Source organism: Falco rusticolus, chromosome 4, assembly GCF_015220075.1.
Source record: "Falco rusticolus isolate bFalRus1 chromosome 4, bFalRus1.pri, whole genome shotgun sequence".
In the NCBI taxonomy this organism is placed as follows: Eukaryota; Metazoa; Chordata; class Aves; order Falconiformes; family Falconidae; genus Falco; species Falco rusticolus.
In genome coordinates this window covers 91,627,372-91,644,595 of record NC_051190.1, presented here as the reverse complement: position 1 = coordinate 91,644,595, position 17,224 = coordinate 91,627,372, and the positions used below count along the sequence as shown (strand labels likewise).

Genomic DNA, 17,224 nt, shown 5'->3' with positions numbered 1-17,224 from the left:
TCTATGGGGCTTAGAAACAGTCAAGGCTGAATATTAAATGCATTTTAAAATAAAGTTCCAGCAAGAATAGCTAATGCCAGGATCTTTTTATTCAGAGCTGAGTAACAGTCAAGCCTACCATTTCCAGAACTATGTTTAAATTTGTATCTAAAGCTATCCAGGAAATCAGCAATAAAAGACCACAGGTAAAATTGGTACATGTTACCAAAACCAAAGTGTTTCTTCTAGAAATCAATTCCAATTCATCTTTTCATATCAATTATTTTTATAAATTTGTCCCAGTCTGCAAAGTTACTTACCATTTCAATTTGTTTTGCATTTATACCCTGCCAATACCCCATGGATAATTTTGATATTTCAGAAAAAGAGTAGCACAGATAATTTCGTGGGTTACCCTTCCTGACCATGCTTTTATTTTCTATTTTTACTAAATGTTACCAACTCAGCCATGGAGTTACAACTGTCTTTCCCTTGTGTTTTTTTTAAACTTTATTCCAGCTAACCCAATGAAGAGTTTAATTTGCCTGGCAAAAGAAAATAGGTTTTGGGTTTTATAGTACAGAGAACAAATGCCCTTCCTGCAACATCCACCTTTACAGGTTGACAAAAGATGAAGAATCACTCAAGGTTAGAGAGAACCCTAGTCACTAACTCATCACAATCTGGTGGACTGATCATTTGATACAGTCAGAACCAGGATATGCTGTGGGGTTTGGACAGTTGACTCTTTTAAAGGTACTTTAAAATGGGTGGGAAAAAAACCTGTCCAGATTTACAGGCATCATATCTAAAAAAAACCCTGAAAGTAAGACTACAACAGCTATCTGCTGTCAAAGTATCAATCTAAAAATTAGGAACATATAATCCATATAAATATTATTCCATTAAGATATGATCTAATCTTAAATCCCATGCCATAAACCCACAGGCAGCTGCATACAAAAGGTTGAAGAAATTGCTAATTAATCACTTCATTAGCACTAATTTGGGTAATCTTTTTTTTTAAGCTTATCAGGACCCCCAGCTTTAGGCCAAACAAGTACAAACACATAAGTTCTCTGTAGTCACAATGATACTTCCAGTACCATACAGATAACACACAGTATTTCTAAAGCAACATAATACAAATCTGGCAATACGGAGGATCCTATTAGGAATGGAAATACACCGATATTTAACCTGGGAACAGCTTCACAATTTCATATAGTGTGAAAGTTCTAGCAAAGAAGGAAGAAACGCCTTCAGATGAATTTCCATTAGCTGCAGTTTTCTTTCTGATGGAGACATGTTTGGAATTCTGGACAACATAAGTAAGTTTGACTGTTCAAAATCAATAATGTCAAGCTGACACTATAGAACAAAAAAATGTTACCTTAATGGAAGAAAGAAAAGTTTAGGGAGAGGGAAAAAGAGCTAGCAGGCACCTCACACAAGATCGGAATGGAGGCTTTTGCAAAATCCTAAATTTAAAGGAAAGGAAAATCAAGTATCTACCAACAAATGTGCCTTGTGATAATCAATTACCTAATGTAAAATGCTTGAAATAAATGCACTTCGTATGGATTATGTCAGCTCTTCAATTAGGAGTAAATTCACCGCTGCTCAAAAAGCTTCTTTTAATTGTGTTCCTTGTGGCAACTCCTTCTCCCTTGACACTCATCATCAACCCACCTTACACTATCAGTCCCCCAATGGTGAACCTAAGAAATCAATCTGCTAATGTATAATTTGTAAAGCTCCTCTGACTAACAAATGGATAATTGATTCTTTCACAAATGCTGCATCCCAATGGATATGAAGTGCATGAACAAGAAACATAAGGCTGGATTTCACTCCAATTCTGTGAGAAATGCAGTATTTACAAGTTAGGAATCTAAACGTTTTAATAGTTGCCTGTGACTTCATGCCTTTTAGCCATGGTTAGCAGGCAAGCAACACACACATTAGGAGTGTGAAAAGCAAAGCAGTGTTCAATCATACTTACAGCAAGGCTCATTTTACTTCAAGAGGTTACCATTGCTAATGCAACCCCTTTAGGCAGCGTTTTCATCCATTCTTTACAATGAATTTTCTCAAACTTTTCCTAAATTAACCCAAACATTTTTTTCAATCTATCTACACTCACACATAAACACACAAGGAAGAGAAACACTCACAGGTTTTTTATGGTACATTAATATCAATCTGGATCTACATAACCACAATTAACTGCTCTTCATACTAAGGCAAACTATATATACAGAGTTTAAACAGTAATTAAAAAAAACCCTGTCTCCTACAAGTGCCTATTTTTCATTTATTCATATGTTTCTATCTGCATGACATTCACATAAACAAGCATGTAAAACTCCAATGTACAGCAACATGACCTATCAACCCACTACTTAAAATGTTAGCCCACCAGAGTAAGGACTACCATTTTTATGTTTGTATTGTTTCCACCATGGTAGAGGTATCCAAGTGCAAAGTATGATTTGTAAACAGAAACTACCTTAGGTATTGTCATTTCTAAGGTAAGATCCTCTCTATATAAAAGCCTTGCTCTAAGTAGGATGAGGAACTTGCTTTGAATAGAGCCCTAGCTCTTCAGAGTAGACATTCTATATGCATTGACACCAATGAATTATGAGAGACCGGGGGGGGGGGGGGGGGGGGGGGGCGGGGAACTACCACAAACCAACGAACAAAACACAACTAGGCAAGTACTGAATATTCTTTTTTCTCCAAGGGTGCCTTTCCAATCCAAAATGATACCCTCAGCCCATCTAGAAGAAAGCCCGATTTACCTAACTTGTCAAAAAAGAAGTTCTACTTTTCGGTGCCTTTTCATTTTGGGAAGCGATAGGATCTGACAGGAAATAAAACAGATAGTGAGAGAATCTTCAACTACTAAAAATAAAAGTGTGCAACAACTAATATTACAAGTTGTACTACGGAGCTACTTTAAAAGAAGAAATTGAACCCATGCACTTTTCTTGCCCCAGATCCTGCAGTGCTGCCCTGACTTAACACATATTTTGCATATTTGTAGTTTTATTGATACAATAGACAGAAAAGCAATTAAGAAGAGGAAATTCTGATGCTGTATCATGGTTTACCTATAACAAGGTAAAAAGTACACACATACATATTTACACACAACTGAGAAACCTAACATAGAAACACAAAGGTTTAAATTGAAAAGGCAGTTTTAAAAGTTACAGAATAAGCTGTTCGCCTCTGCCTGCAACACAATAATACACCCCAGATTTACACCACCTACATTTTCATTTGATGAAAATTTACTAATATCCACACCAAAGAGGTTTTGTTCAACAATACTGTCAGCCAGATTCTGATAAGTAAGTGAGGATTCCTGCTCCAGTGCTTTTCCTATAACACTCTTGAATCTGTCATTCTCCAAATGAAAAATGGGAGATTATATTGGTTAGAGGAAAAGGGAGGGGAGTAAAGCTGAAGAGAATGACAAGGTCTGGGACACAGAACAATAACAACATTAACTTTTATTTTGTCTGCAGGAAAGCAGACTTTGCCTACAAAAAAGAAAGGTCTCAAAAGCTTGTCTAAAACTAAGGCAACCCAAGGACAAGGCATCTCTTATATATATAGGCTGAGAAAGTGAGAAAGACCAAAAAGCCTACAGTGATTTCAATATTTTCCACATCAGTGAATTCCTTAATCTTGCTTGTCAACTACAGGGACTAAGAAAAAAAAGAAAAAAAAAATCAAAGGAAAAAAAAACTAACAAGGGATCTCCCTAAATCTGTAGTAGTTGCTAGATAATTGGAATACTTGTCTAGGAATGATGGAACTATTACTGAAAAAAAATCCATATTGAAAGCCTACACTGCTTCCTAGCAGAGTTTAACCATTACCTAATTCCTGATGGATCCAAAGTAAAATCTCTTTTCTATTAAAACACTGGTGTGTAAGGAGATATCCTCCTGGGAGCTCAGTGTCCAAGTACACAAACTACTCCTGTTTCTTCCTCTTCCCAGGTCCCCTTCACCATCCACTGTGTAACTGTACGGCTCCCGAAATGGTACGTCCTAAGCCTGCTTCTACTTCTTTGTTGCTGTGTGTGTATCAAAGCCATCTGAGAATATGAAGCAATATTCCCCATCACACAGCCATGTGGAGAGATGAAGTAGGTGGAGGAGGGCTGAGGGAGGGCTGCAGGCAATGACTACATACACCTTCCTCAGAAGGCCCAACACAGCATGGGAGAAGACTATCCAAGGCAATCTGGAGGTTCACCTCGCTGATTTCTCTAACCACTTTCTTTTCAGAACAGTTCCGCAAGCACAATGAACTCTGAGAATTCGTCATTGAGTATTGATGATACAGGCTACTGAATTATGAATTGGACTCTGCAGAACAATTTAAAAAACAAATCTAAACCTCTGAGGATGAAACTTACTGGGGTGCTTTTGCAGCTTGTTTCTAACAGAATACCGTCATTAATGTATTTAACAGGATTTTGTAGAATTCCACCTCCTGAAGCAGAAAGTCAGATTTTTTTCTCCATTTCTTGATAAGCCACATTTCAGGGATGTGACTGATGAGAAAGGCCAACCAGGTCATACACTGCAAGTTCTTGCCTGGACAGGTTTTCTTTTCAGATTATTTTATTGGTGCTTTGACCAAACAGATTTTAATGAAGCAAAGAAGCTCTTGACTGTTCTTCTCAGGGGTCATATACTGTTGTGTCAACATAATTTCCAGGAAGGTTTTCACAACAGCCATGATGCTCATACCCCTCCCTGACCTAACACGGGTCAGAGGACATCACCACATGGAGCTTAGCAACCCTGCTTCTCCATACATTCCATTACTTAGCCATTAGTTTTTCTACAGCTACAGAGTCTTCATCCTTCTATCAGCTCCTGCAATGAAAACCTTCACCAAGTACTTTTTCCAGTTACTTTAGCCTGTCAACCACTCCATGACAAATAGTAAACCCAACCCAGGATCTTGTCAATGACTTCAGCTGCTACCTCACTGATGGAATCAGACAGAAGCAGAAATATTATAAGGGAATGAATTCCCTTTCCTGGCTGAAAACAACAAAACTAGTCATATTCCTGGCACAGTTCAGTATTACACAGGGTGATCAATGCTGAAGTTCAGCCAATAACTAGAGCTAAAGTGCCATTTTCCGTGTAAACATTCAGTTATTAACACTGGTATAGATTGGCTTAAGTCAGAGCTATATGTAATAATAAATACACTTCTTCTCACTGAAAGCACTGTATTTTCTTTGGACACCAATGCTGGAACTTAGTTTATTTGCAATTATCTCTGTCTCTCAAACCCACCAGAGATACTCAATGGTCAATGTTGGGTGTCTGATTCTTGACAGGATCCTAAAAATGTGTGCAAATCTGGAAGATGGGGGAACAGGGAGAATACTCATACAAGTAGAAACTAAGGATCATAAAGTGCACTGTAACTTACTGTAAGCAGCATAACTGTATGCCATACTCTCAATGTGATAGTAAGATAGGGAAAACTAAATGTGAAGATGAATTTATCTGTGCAACTTCCTCAATGCATTCACACGCAAAGAGGCTCTGTTTCAATACTAGGGAAGTTTAGACATAATTGCTTATAATAAACTTTAAATAAAGTAGATCAAAAAAGAAAACAGATTAATTCATTCCTCCATATTTACACTGCTCATATTTCACAGCTCCTATCTTCAAAACCACCAAGACCTGGAGCAACTACAGACTTCAACAAGCAGCCACTTTAGGGTTACAGTGGTAAACCTTCCAACACCAAAATACTGACTTCTGAAATTTATTTCTTTGTGTCACAGGGCACTGAGTGGAACTAGCTTCCTCAGCAGCACCACAGTGGAGATGGCCAGCTTAAAAGTAGCTACTTTTGTCAACAGCCACTCTGAGGGTATTAGCACCCAAGACTGATCAAATCTGGACTGCCCATGTTTAGCATTCCATCAGGACTGCAATAAACAACAGCTGTACACAGTCATGTCTTTTAAAACAAGCAAGACATCCTTCAGAAAGGAATCTTTATTAGATTTACAAAGTTCATTATCAATAATATCTTATCTCCATGGGGAAACACACTTAGTTTTGCCTTCATGTTTTGTTCATCATATTATGGTCCCTGTTATGTCATTCTGTGTTTTTAATAGTGCTGCATTTTTATTGTTAACAGAAACAAAGGGCTGTAGCTCTACCATTAACGTCAACTTGTATAAAAAACATTGTCCTCCAAAACTCAGTTGCTTTGGACTTTCTAACTAGGAAAACATTTTCTAATGCAAATAATATTTTATTAATGCCAGAATTCTGAATAATTCTGACAGGTAAACTGCTATTATTTTGTACATGTGCACATAAGTGCCTACCTTCTGTACAAAGGAAAATGCCATGCAGATAGAACATCCCATTTGAAAGGAAAACAGCTCTAGGAATCAGCAGTATACCAGCTTCTTAGGAATCAAACCTTTCAAAATCCTCCCTATGCTTTTAAAGGTTGTTAGGGTTTAGAAAACACACAACTGTGCTATCAGTCTTTTATGAAAAGACTTCATCAGTGCTACCTGAAACTAGCTGTTTCATTGCTGCTAATAAAAGCTCTAGAGCAACTTGGCCCAGTGGTCCAGCCATATATCAGTAAAAAGCATCGTGGTGAGTCTGAGACAGATGTGGCACAATATGCTCCTGAGATGACTGGAAAAAGGAAGTGGTGAATCACTGAACATGTGTCAGTCAACAATAGCTGGTCAAACCAAAAAGCTCCCAGCAAGGCACGCATACCCCTGATAGTGAGAAACTGTGGTTCTTCAAATACCAAGCAGCAGAAGACAGAACAACCTATCAGTATCTAGTCTGTCTTCTTAGGGACTAAGCATCTGGAAGGCACAGAGAAGTATGTTCCTTATTTAACAGTTGCTTGAAATTTGTCAAAAGTCTTTTGAGGCTTTCCTTTAAGAGTCAATTACACTTTATAAGAGTAATCTTTTGCTTAAATCAGAAATGAAAAAAATATTAATTGTGCATGGTTGTTTAATATATCTTTGAAATTAGAAACTACGTTTCTGTGGTTTTCTTCAAAGCAAATATTTGTTGCCTAATATTGCTGTCAAATTATGGTGCATAGGGCAATTTTTTTGATAAAAGATTAGTTGCAAACACAAATTACATTTGTACATATGGTGTACAATGTTGGAATACAATGGTGGAATATTTGGATTAAAAAAATAAAAAAATAACCTTTTTATGATTTTGATGTTTCTGCATAATGTCACAAATAATTACATTCAAAAAAGTTTGAAAATACCACATGTAAATTCACTTAACAGAATTACAGTAAGGTCCTCTACTTAATCTTTCACAAAAGTAGACTCAGCGTCTACAAGTCCTACAACGTCTGGTGAAAAAAAATAAGACACACTAGAAACTTTGCCCTTTCATTGACCAGCAATGCTGTATTAAATACTATAGGAGTAATATCCTTCATGTTTAGCATTCTTCCATAATTAAATGTTTTTCCCACTAGAATTTTCCAGATTTTAATTTTTTTTGAGAAAACATGCAGAATATGACAGGACACTACCCAGTCAAGAGAAACTGAACTATTTGCTACATCTACATGACTGTGATAAAACAGTATTTAGTCACAGCCCTTCACCTCATATTAAGAGGTAAAATTAACAAACTGTTACTGAAATCAGTGACATTAAAAGAGGGCTGCTGAAGTACCTTAAATGTAATACCTTTAAATTCTTGCCATGAAACGCAACTGACATACAGCAGGATACACACTCCATAGAAAAGCAATTGACACTAGAGAACTAAAAGGAAACTTCTTCCTTTTCCTGGTTTCAGCTGGCATAGAGTTAATTTTCTTCTTAGTAGCTGGTACAGTGCTGTGTTTTGGATTTAGTATGACAATCATGTTGATAGCAACAATTAAAATATCAGAATGTTAAGTGGTGCTTGCTCTAAGTCAAGGACTCACTGGCAGTTTCCCATGGTCTGCCAGTGAGTGGGTGCACAAGAAGCTGGGAGGGAGCACAGCCAGGACAGCTGACCCAACTAGCCAAAGGTATATTCCATACCACAGAACATCACGCTTAGTATATAAACAGGGGGGAGTTGACCAGGGGCTGCCAGTCACTGCTCAGGGACTGGCTGCACATCAGTCAGCAGGCAGTGATCAACTGTATTGTCCATCACTTGGTTTTCTTGGGTTTTATTCCTCTCTCTCTTTTTTCTTTTAATTATTATTATATTTTACTTTATTGCAACTATCAAACTGTTGCTATCTCAACCCACAAGTTTTATCTTTTTTCTGATCCTCATCCTCATCCTACCAGGGGTTGGGAGGAAGCGAGTAAGCAGGTGCGTGGTACTTAGCTGCCTGCTGGGGTTAAACCACAACAGCCCTATGCTTCTATGTCACCCGCCCCCACCACCACCAGAGGAAAACCAATATGCACTTGCAGAGTAATGAAGCTGTAAGGAAGATCATTTAGCCTAAGAATGGGGCTGATAGCCTTCTCAAAAGAAGGTATGCAGGCAACATACCAGCTAGGGAAAAGTTCCAAAGAGAAGGCAGAAACAATCGCAGGCCCAAAACCAGCTGATAAAGTACACAGGCTTTATACTTTCAGCGGAATAACTTTAATCTACAGCATACATGCTACTGTTTGTGACTGCACAAGCACGCATGTGACATGTATGAGCTAACTGCATTCAAGAAATAAATGGCTGGACCGTACAAGACCTTCTGTAGCTGAAACCATACTTCCAACTAAACATTTTACAGTATTCTGCACTAAGCTACAGAGTTATTGAAGCTACAAGCCTGAAAGAATAATTGAATGAAATGGTCATACTTTCCTCAGTTTTGAGCTTATAAAAATTAATTATACACAATACAACCCTTTAAAACTCACATATTTTATCCATACTCTGAGCAACATTTCTAGTAATAAAAAATGCCTTCCACATCCATCTAATCTTTTTGTTTCCGTAACAATTTAAGCAACGCTACCTTCAGAGGAAATTTAAATACAGTGGATACAAAGATGATGTGCAAAACATCTGTGAGAGTGTTTTTTTGTTTTCAGTCATGTCAGAAAAGAAACTTTTCTAGACCTATGGATTAAAGGCCCTGACACTGTAATTTTTGCTGGTATAGGCAAGCTACCTCACTTTTTTTCCATCCTGTGACAAGAGACACCCAGGTGCACCAGGATTCCTGCCAAGGAAGGATCCTAATCTTCCACAGCTCCACAGTTCCAGTTACAAACACTCCAGGTCACAAACAACCTAACAAGCACAGCACCAGAACAAACATCATAAGACATACTTTCCAAGCCTTTATAACATCCAAAAAGCCAGACTCAAAAGGCCAAGTTACTCCCACAACTACTGTAAAAACCTCTGGATTTCCAAATCATCTGCAGTTAAAATGAAAAGAGAGAAGCAAAAGAAGGGCTATTAAATGGGGGGTAGACCTCCAAGTCTTAAGAGCAATATCCTGATGGATATAATTTTTTTCCTATTTTTTCCATTGGGCAGAGCCAGGGGTTAACATAAAGAATTTAAGCAGTAGGACCACACCACCCATTTGGGCGGAAGGCCCCATAGAGAGGAAGGAAACCTGTCCCCTGCACAGACATGCGCTGCTATCTAAACCTTAATGTTTACTATGGGTTTTGGAACCTACATTTATAGCAGCCTGCTTGGTTCTGTACAAAACACAGGATTTCAGCTTCAAATTTAACAGGTGCAGTGACACCCTGCAAATACTAACACACAGCTACCAAGATCTTTACTCTAAATTCTGTTGCTTCACTTCATTTCCCGACCAAGTCTTCTTTCATAGTCTGACAGTGACAACTAAAATGATGTAGTTAAAGTAATAAACAGGGAATTTTAAGTAGCCTGTCAAAATAAGTGACATTTATATCATCTTAGTCTTAAACTCTCATGTAAAGTTCCATTCAAAGTAACTTCTTCATCATACAATCAAATGCTAAAAGTTACCTTTCCCATTGAAAGATGCTGCATTATCTCTCACAGCAGTTAGTGGGTTATGCATTGATTTCAGAAACAGCATTTAGTGCTTAACAACAGCTGTTTCTTCATTAGAAATGTGCTTTTCTTGTTGGCAATTAAATTCTTTCAAAAGCATGTCAAGTCAACAGAGACTTCTGACATTTCATTTGCAAGCTGCTGACTTACTAGCAAAACCAACAGGCCACTGACTGACCTTCAAGCATGCAACACACTTGCTCTAGAGGCTGGTGTGTGCTATAACTTTAATACACCCAAGGGCAACAATACCATCACAGAAGGAACTCCCCTTTAATTTCTCAAGGCAGCAGAGATGACCTAGTGAATTTGGATTTCTGGCATGCCAATTCAAAAGACATAAGAAATATTTAGTGCTAGACAATGAGAGACAATTAGAAAAAAAATGGTGAGGCCAGGAAAGAAATACATGGTAAAAAGAACTGCTGCAAGAAGGGGTCTCCACTTAAAATTTCATTCTTTCTGAACTTCTAGCAGTCTTGAATAGCTCACAAATGTTGCATGCTAAAAGGACTTCTATTTCTTTGCACTAACAGAAGCTTTAAAACACTATTTACATTGTTGTCTAGGCTCATGCATCACCTCCGAAACACCTCCAATGCATTAAACATTTAAATTACCCCTACTTGTAAAATAGGCAACGTTTCCCCTTCCCACAGAGTATCACTGGCACCAGCCAAGACTTCTTACCATTTGTGCTTTAAGCTTGATGTTTATCAGAAGACCAGAATGGGGGCAGGTTTTCTTGCCCTTTGAAAGGTTTTTGATTTGTTACTTAACTTAACATGTTTGTACAGCTTTCTTCATATCTACAAGTCCTTAATCCACAAGATGTCAGTTGAGGCAATAATTATATTAATAAATTGTAGACAGTCTAAGAAGAAAAGAAAGATGGAGAGGCATTTGGAATTAACACGCTGTGAATCAGTCCTGCATCATCCTTTGTCAGTGGCATTAGCAGGCTTTTTTTTCCCCTTCTTGTTGCCTTTTAGTAATAATTTTCAGTGCATTTGACACATTTCATCTCACTCAAAGCACTGAACCCTAATACAAGAGAACACCAGTTTGTCAAACATACGTTATTTGAGGATGCATATCAGTTAATCTTAGACGGCTGACATTGTCAAAGACAGCCACACTGGCAAGATCTAAAAACACACTAGGCAAGGAGGAAAAAGGAATCATGCGAGAGCACAAGCATGTCTGTTGAGATACCAGCACCACCCAAGGCCAAAGCCCCTAAATTGCTGTGCCTCAATTCTCCCCAAACCAGAAGTCTCCCACACCAGTCTCAAAGCACACCATTTCCACTGCTATTGACAAGAGGAGCTGCAAACCTAAAAAGACTAGTTGTCCACCTGGCATAAGATATTTTAAGAGCAGGACAAGAGCAAGACTCTCTTCTGAAAAGCCTTTCTAGTCATCTACATCAGTTTCAAAGAAGCCTCTGTGAATATTTATGAGTCAAAGTAGAGTACACGATTAAGTCTTTGCAGCAGTACAGCCAGTATTTGCAATTCAGGATATCCACATTATTCTTCTGCTATGGACATTACAGAGTGAGGTCCTAAAAGGTTTTTTTTAAACAACAACCAACCAAACAAACATCTTACAATAGGAAAACCTTTAAGGGTGCCAGACTTTACATTTCTTACAGCCTTTTAAATTATTAACATTATTTAAAATTAAACAATTTTAAATGCTAAAAGCATTCAGTCTTCAACAGGAGGGCCATCGCCCAAAAATTAGCCATTTTCAAGACTACGTAACATACCTGTGAGTTTTCTCCCTCAAAGTTCACAGGAGCTGGAGACATGAAAGTAATCATGCTGCAAATCCTCTGAGATCAATCTCTATTTCTGCTTTACAATTTGGCTCAAATCCACATGTAAACCAATATGGAAAACAAATTATTTATTGTAAAACCAAAATTCTTCTTTTCTTCAATTTCCAAGCCCATTTATATTATTGAACATGATTATCTGAGATTAGGAAATAAAAATGGAAATCAAGAGGACTACAGTAGCAGTAGATGCTCTAACGCAGCTCCCCCAGGAGGACAGACAGTAAACAGGTGCTGGTAGGAAAAAACAGAAGGAAGACCTCTGCAAACATTTTGATAGCTCTATCAAACATTTTGATAAGACTACTCTGCAGTCCAAGATCCTGAAAAGTTCAGGTTAGAAGGAAAATATTGTGACATACAGCTGCCAGTTCAGAATTAACTGTCCACAGATTCAACAGTTGACAACATTCATTCAGAAAACTTCGCTGTTTAAGCAGCCAAGGATGTCACAGACCTGCTGTCTTTCTCACATAGGCAGCCCATTCTGTTCTACAACACTTAGCGGTTCCTTGCAAAACTTTCCCTTAAAAGACGAGCAGTCCTAGATCAAAATAATTTTTCTCCAAACTATCAAAAGAAAAAAAGAAGCACCCTTTCCACCTGATCCATGACATAATTTATCTGTTGCACTGGAACACGTACGTTATAAAAACAGAAACATTAAGACTAGAATCCAAGAAATATTTATTTTTCCTATTCTCAATCTCAAAAAGCTGTTTGTACTCAAACAATATTTCAAAAAGAAATCATTGCCATCTCTATTAAAATGACACAGCACAAAAATCTTCATCCTGAAGCAGGCTAAGTTTGCAAAAGGAATAACCAAGTATGCACTGTAGAGTGGAAAGTGGTTTAAATAGCCCAACCTTAATGGCATCATAAGAAACTGCCCTCACAGCAGGCACTGGTAGGACTTTTAATTAAGGAAAATAAAAAAAAAGAATAGCAGATTTGGGTGGGTTGATATAAAGAGGATTCAGGGATTCTGCTTTATAGCCTTTAGTAGACAACAGGTCCCCTTGTTCCTTCCTCTACACCTAAGCAGTGCCTTAACTCTTTATAGAAAGAGGAGAATTTTACCTTTTGAAACCAGTGTGGGAGAACAGGGTGTTGGTGATGCACTTAGGAAAAAAAAATAAAATAGGCTGTTCTACAAATGGACTCTTCCAAGCATCTGACACAGAGTGGAACGAATACGAGTCTAAGACATTTAATGCCTGACTCAATAGAAAATCTCCTATTCAGTTAAATGAGTCTTTGAGTCAATCTTTTACTGCAGAGATGGAAGAGAATAATTCAGGTACACTTTAATCTGGCCTGCCCCAAATAGATTACCTTGGAGAGAAAGAAACTTTAGCAAGGAGCATACATGTAAAGTAATCAGAATTCTAAGGGAGACACCAAAAGCTTTTCCTCTTTTGAAATGCAGTCAGCATCTCCTGTGCAGGGCTGATGAACATACAAAGTTAAAAGAAACAGAAGAACATAACTAACTTGACTTCCATTAACACCTAGTAAGATCATTGTCAATCTGACCAATGCTACATATAAAATCTCCTCCAAAGGCTGTGCCTAGAATTCTAGGTTTTGGCTGTGCCTTCTGCCTACCTCACCCCTTGCACAATCGCATAATTAGATTTTCCAAAAAACAAACAAAACCTTTCACCCCTCCCATGCAGCTAGCTGTGTCAGCTTCAGAACATATGTTCTCTTTGCAAACATGCAAACATCTTGTGATGGATACTCTGACAAGTGCTGACGCTCCTATCAAAAACCAGTGCTTGGCTACTAGATTTTGTGACAACGCCAAGAGAAAAAAATATTGTTAATTCTCTTCCTTCCACCTCCTGTGGAAGACAGGGAACTTGAAAATTAGGTATTAAATAACACACACACACAAAAATATCAACAAATATCCACAATTAAAAGGAACATCTAATACTCTAGAACAGAGCTTTATATTTAGCGTTTCATTCATCCTCTAATATCAGGAACCACAATAAGGAAAAAGTCTGCTGCTTCTCCTTCAATCAATACAATCCCTTAAGAGTCCAAGCTTCAAAACATTCACATAAAATATTAGCGTTATATATTTGCAGTAGATAAACTGAACCAGCAAGGCAATCAATCAATTTTCAATTACTTGTGGCAACTAGATAAAATGATAGTGCACACACTAACAACTGACAATAGTCACCTAATGAGCAGGCTCATGCCTCATGGAAGTCACAAGCCTCTGGGTTACATAATTAATTATAGCCATCTACAATCATAAATATGTATTTCCTCTTCTGTCTTCACAAAGAAAGTTTATTATATGTAAACTAAGATGTGTTCCTCACAAAACCATTCAGTGTAACTTCTTTTTGCAAGGACCATACACTACCCTTTATGTTATGGGGAGGGAGTTCATGAAATGCATTAGTGAAATTTCAGGTGTAACAAAAGCATTAAGTGATTTACTACTTAGTACCTGGCAGCATATTTACATCCCAATAGATATGTTCTGAATAACGCCATACTTACAACATCAAACTTCTGTGTGATGTTCCCCTGGACATCAAGTAAATAAACTTTGCCATAATGTGTTCCCAGTGCCAAAAACTGTAAAAGAAAAGAGACTGAGACTGATTACATAAATACAAAGACACTGCACACAAAGCTACAGCAATACTAAATGAACTCCAGGATGTTTAGCAGATTAATGATTAGCAGCACCAGGGAAAAAAAAAAACAACCTACCACCTTCTTCAGACAAAGGTTCTTTTAACTGCACCTGAAGAACAGAGCAGGGCTTTAAGCCCGTATTACTGTGATAGTGCAAGTTACCTGTCAGAATGAGTCATGAGGACCCTCATCCACTGACAACTAATGGTGTGTCTGCAGTCCGTACACACTGCTTGATGGACTGTGGCAGCAAATTAAAAATGCAGTGTGAATGCAATGACCAGTACAGACCTAAAATAACTCCTAGATCCCTTCTGCAGCTTTGTTTCAATCATAATGGTTTCCTTTGGGCTTTATTTTTAATTCTCCTTCATCATTAACATAAAAACAAAATATTCAAACACAGGAAAAGGCCACCGGTAAGTCACTCGCTGGTACAATACTGCTCAATTATGGAAGGTCTCTGACAGTGCATGTAAGAACACAGATAACCACTGGAGTTGCTTTCCTTCACATATTAACTCCTACATTGAACACTTTCAAGACAAACACACTTTTCCTTGGAAATCTCAGAAGTTTCATTCCAAAAAATAATAGCAAGATAAAGAAAACACCACACAAATACATTGCTATCACAAACTTCTTTTGATCAAACAAGAAGGGAATTCATTCAGCGAGATCTGCTGTTAATTGAACCATGTGAACTACACCTAAACAGAAAAGGAAGAACTTCAGTACTACTTGATTTATGACAGAGGTTTCTTTTATTCCCCCCTCCTTTCAGCATTACTCAAATAGTCTAGGCTCCTCAATTCTCTGTATTTCACTGCATGTGAGCATGCTTCATTGCAACCTATAATGAAATGCTCAAATTTACAGGCACTGCTAAGCGTGTCAGTCAGGCAGCACAATCTTTAAAAAATAACCTTACAGAAAGTCAAGGTTTAAAAGGATTTATCAAAATGGAATTGCTTAAAATGAAATTTCAGTTCAGGCACTTAAAATATGAAGCTACATTAAAAGGAGTCAAGAAAGGGAAAGAAGGGGTTCATTAGAAATTCATCCCCTGCAATGCCTTTCACTCCTGCAAGGTTGCCTTTTTTCAGGAAGAAAAAAGTCCCCCGGGTAAAAAAATCAATACTGGTTAATAAAACATCAGGTGTGCAGACATAACTAGGTATGACTATTCCACTGCACAGGCCTGCTTGAATGCACCAGGTGCCATGACGATTAGTCATCCAGTGCAGACAGCAAGCGTGGTGAAAATATGATGCTTTAGCAGTGAAAAGAAAAAAAATAATTCTGGGGGGAAATTAGTCTGAATAGAAAAGCCAGATTTTCAGGATTCACAGCAAAGTTAAACTGGTTTAATCACAGGCATATTTAACATCGTACTGTATGATTTTGCTAATGATGACTCCTTAGCAGGTTTTTCCTGCTCTTGCAGGGGAAGAAAAAAACCCCAAAAAACACCAAAACACAGAACAAAACAGAAACCACCCCCACAAAACCTATAACCCTGCTTCATTTTTAAGCTTACTGTTCTAAGAGACCTATTCCTAAAAGACTTCAGTACCTGGCTTCTAACAATATTGATCCTTCTCATAAATAGTCTATCTAGTTTGCTGGAAAACTAAAAGCACTGGGATACTTAAACAGCTTTCCTGTATTGTCACTCTTTGTGACACTATAGTTAAAGCTGGATCTGTGCAGATCCTTACAGAAAAATCCTGGTCAATGCAGCTTTCAAAATTTACCTGAGGCTCAGGAAAAAAAGGTAACAAAAACAACCACAGACCAGGAGGAAATGCTTCCCAATTTTCCAAATATCTGTGTAATTCTAAGTTGTCAAAAACATTTTAAAAAGACTTATTGTTTTCATTCGCACAGTTAAAATACAAGCTTCATCTGAAGAGCCTCTTGAGCCATAGCAACAGTCCTTTGAGTAAAAGAAACACAGCACAAGTCAATCTAAAAATATAGCCAAATAATAGAGATAGATCCCTCAACAATAACTGCTAAGGAGCTATTACTGGCTGCGAAAAATTATACATTCAGGAAATAGCTATTATGTTTTAAATACAAACAGTTACTTGATAAATCATTAACTCATACTTTCACACTCTTCAACACTCCTCAGTATTTTAAAATGTTCTTCAGTATTTATAAAAGAGAAGAAAACTCCGGGAAAAATAAAAGCAATTGTTTAAATCACTGAAGAAATATATGATGTTTCTTCCTGGTAAGAACAAAGGAATGAATCTTTGTAAAATTCCTTTACTTTGCATTGCCCATCACTTTCTCCGTTTCATTCTCTTGTATGCCTCAAACCTTACTGGTATTAGAGCACACGCATTCACTCTCCTTGTTTTTAACATACTGAATCAGGAAAGGGGAACAGAGAAGTGTTAGTACGACATTCCCCCCAGAAATAAACAAACAAACAAACGAAGAGGAAGACTGTAATTACTTTCTTCTACACTGTTTTACCAAACTCTGATGTCTTCCACAGCTGAATATATGCTAAGCTGGACCCTGGCATGATCAAGCCTATCTTCAGTGATTCAGGCTAAAATAAGCAGTATATGCCAACTTCCTTTCTGAATGAAAAAGTTAGGACTGTATCCCAATT

General features: G+C 37.6%; 1 protein-coding gene across 2 annotated transcripts in view; it reads right to left on the bottom strand.

Moving 5' to 3' along the window:
* Positions 1-17,224, bottom strand: part of VPS41 (VPS41 subunit of HOPS complex) — a 107,780-nt gene that overhangs the window by 69,548 nt on the left and 21,008 nt on the right. For both annotated transcript variants that reach the window (XM_037383295.1, XM_037383296.1), the window contains exon 4: positions 14,452-14,529. In XM_037383295.1, the coding sequence (XP_037239192.1) occupies positions 14,452-14,529 (78 nt within the window). The remainder of the gene's footprint in view (positions 1-14,451; positions 14,530-17,224) is intronic.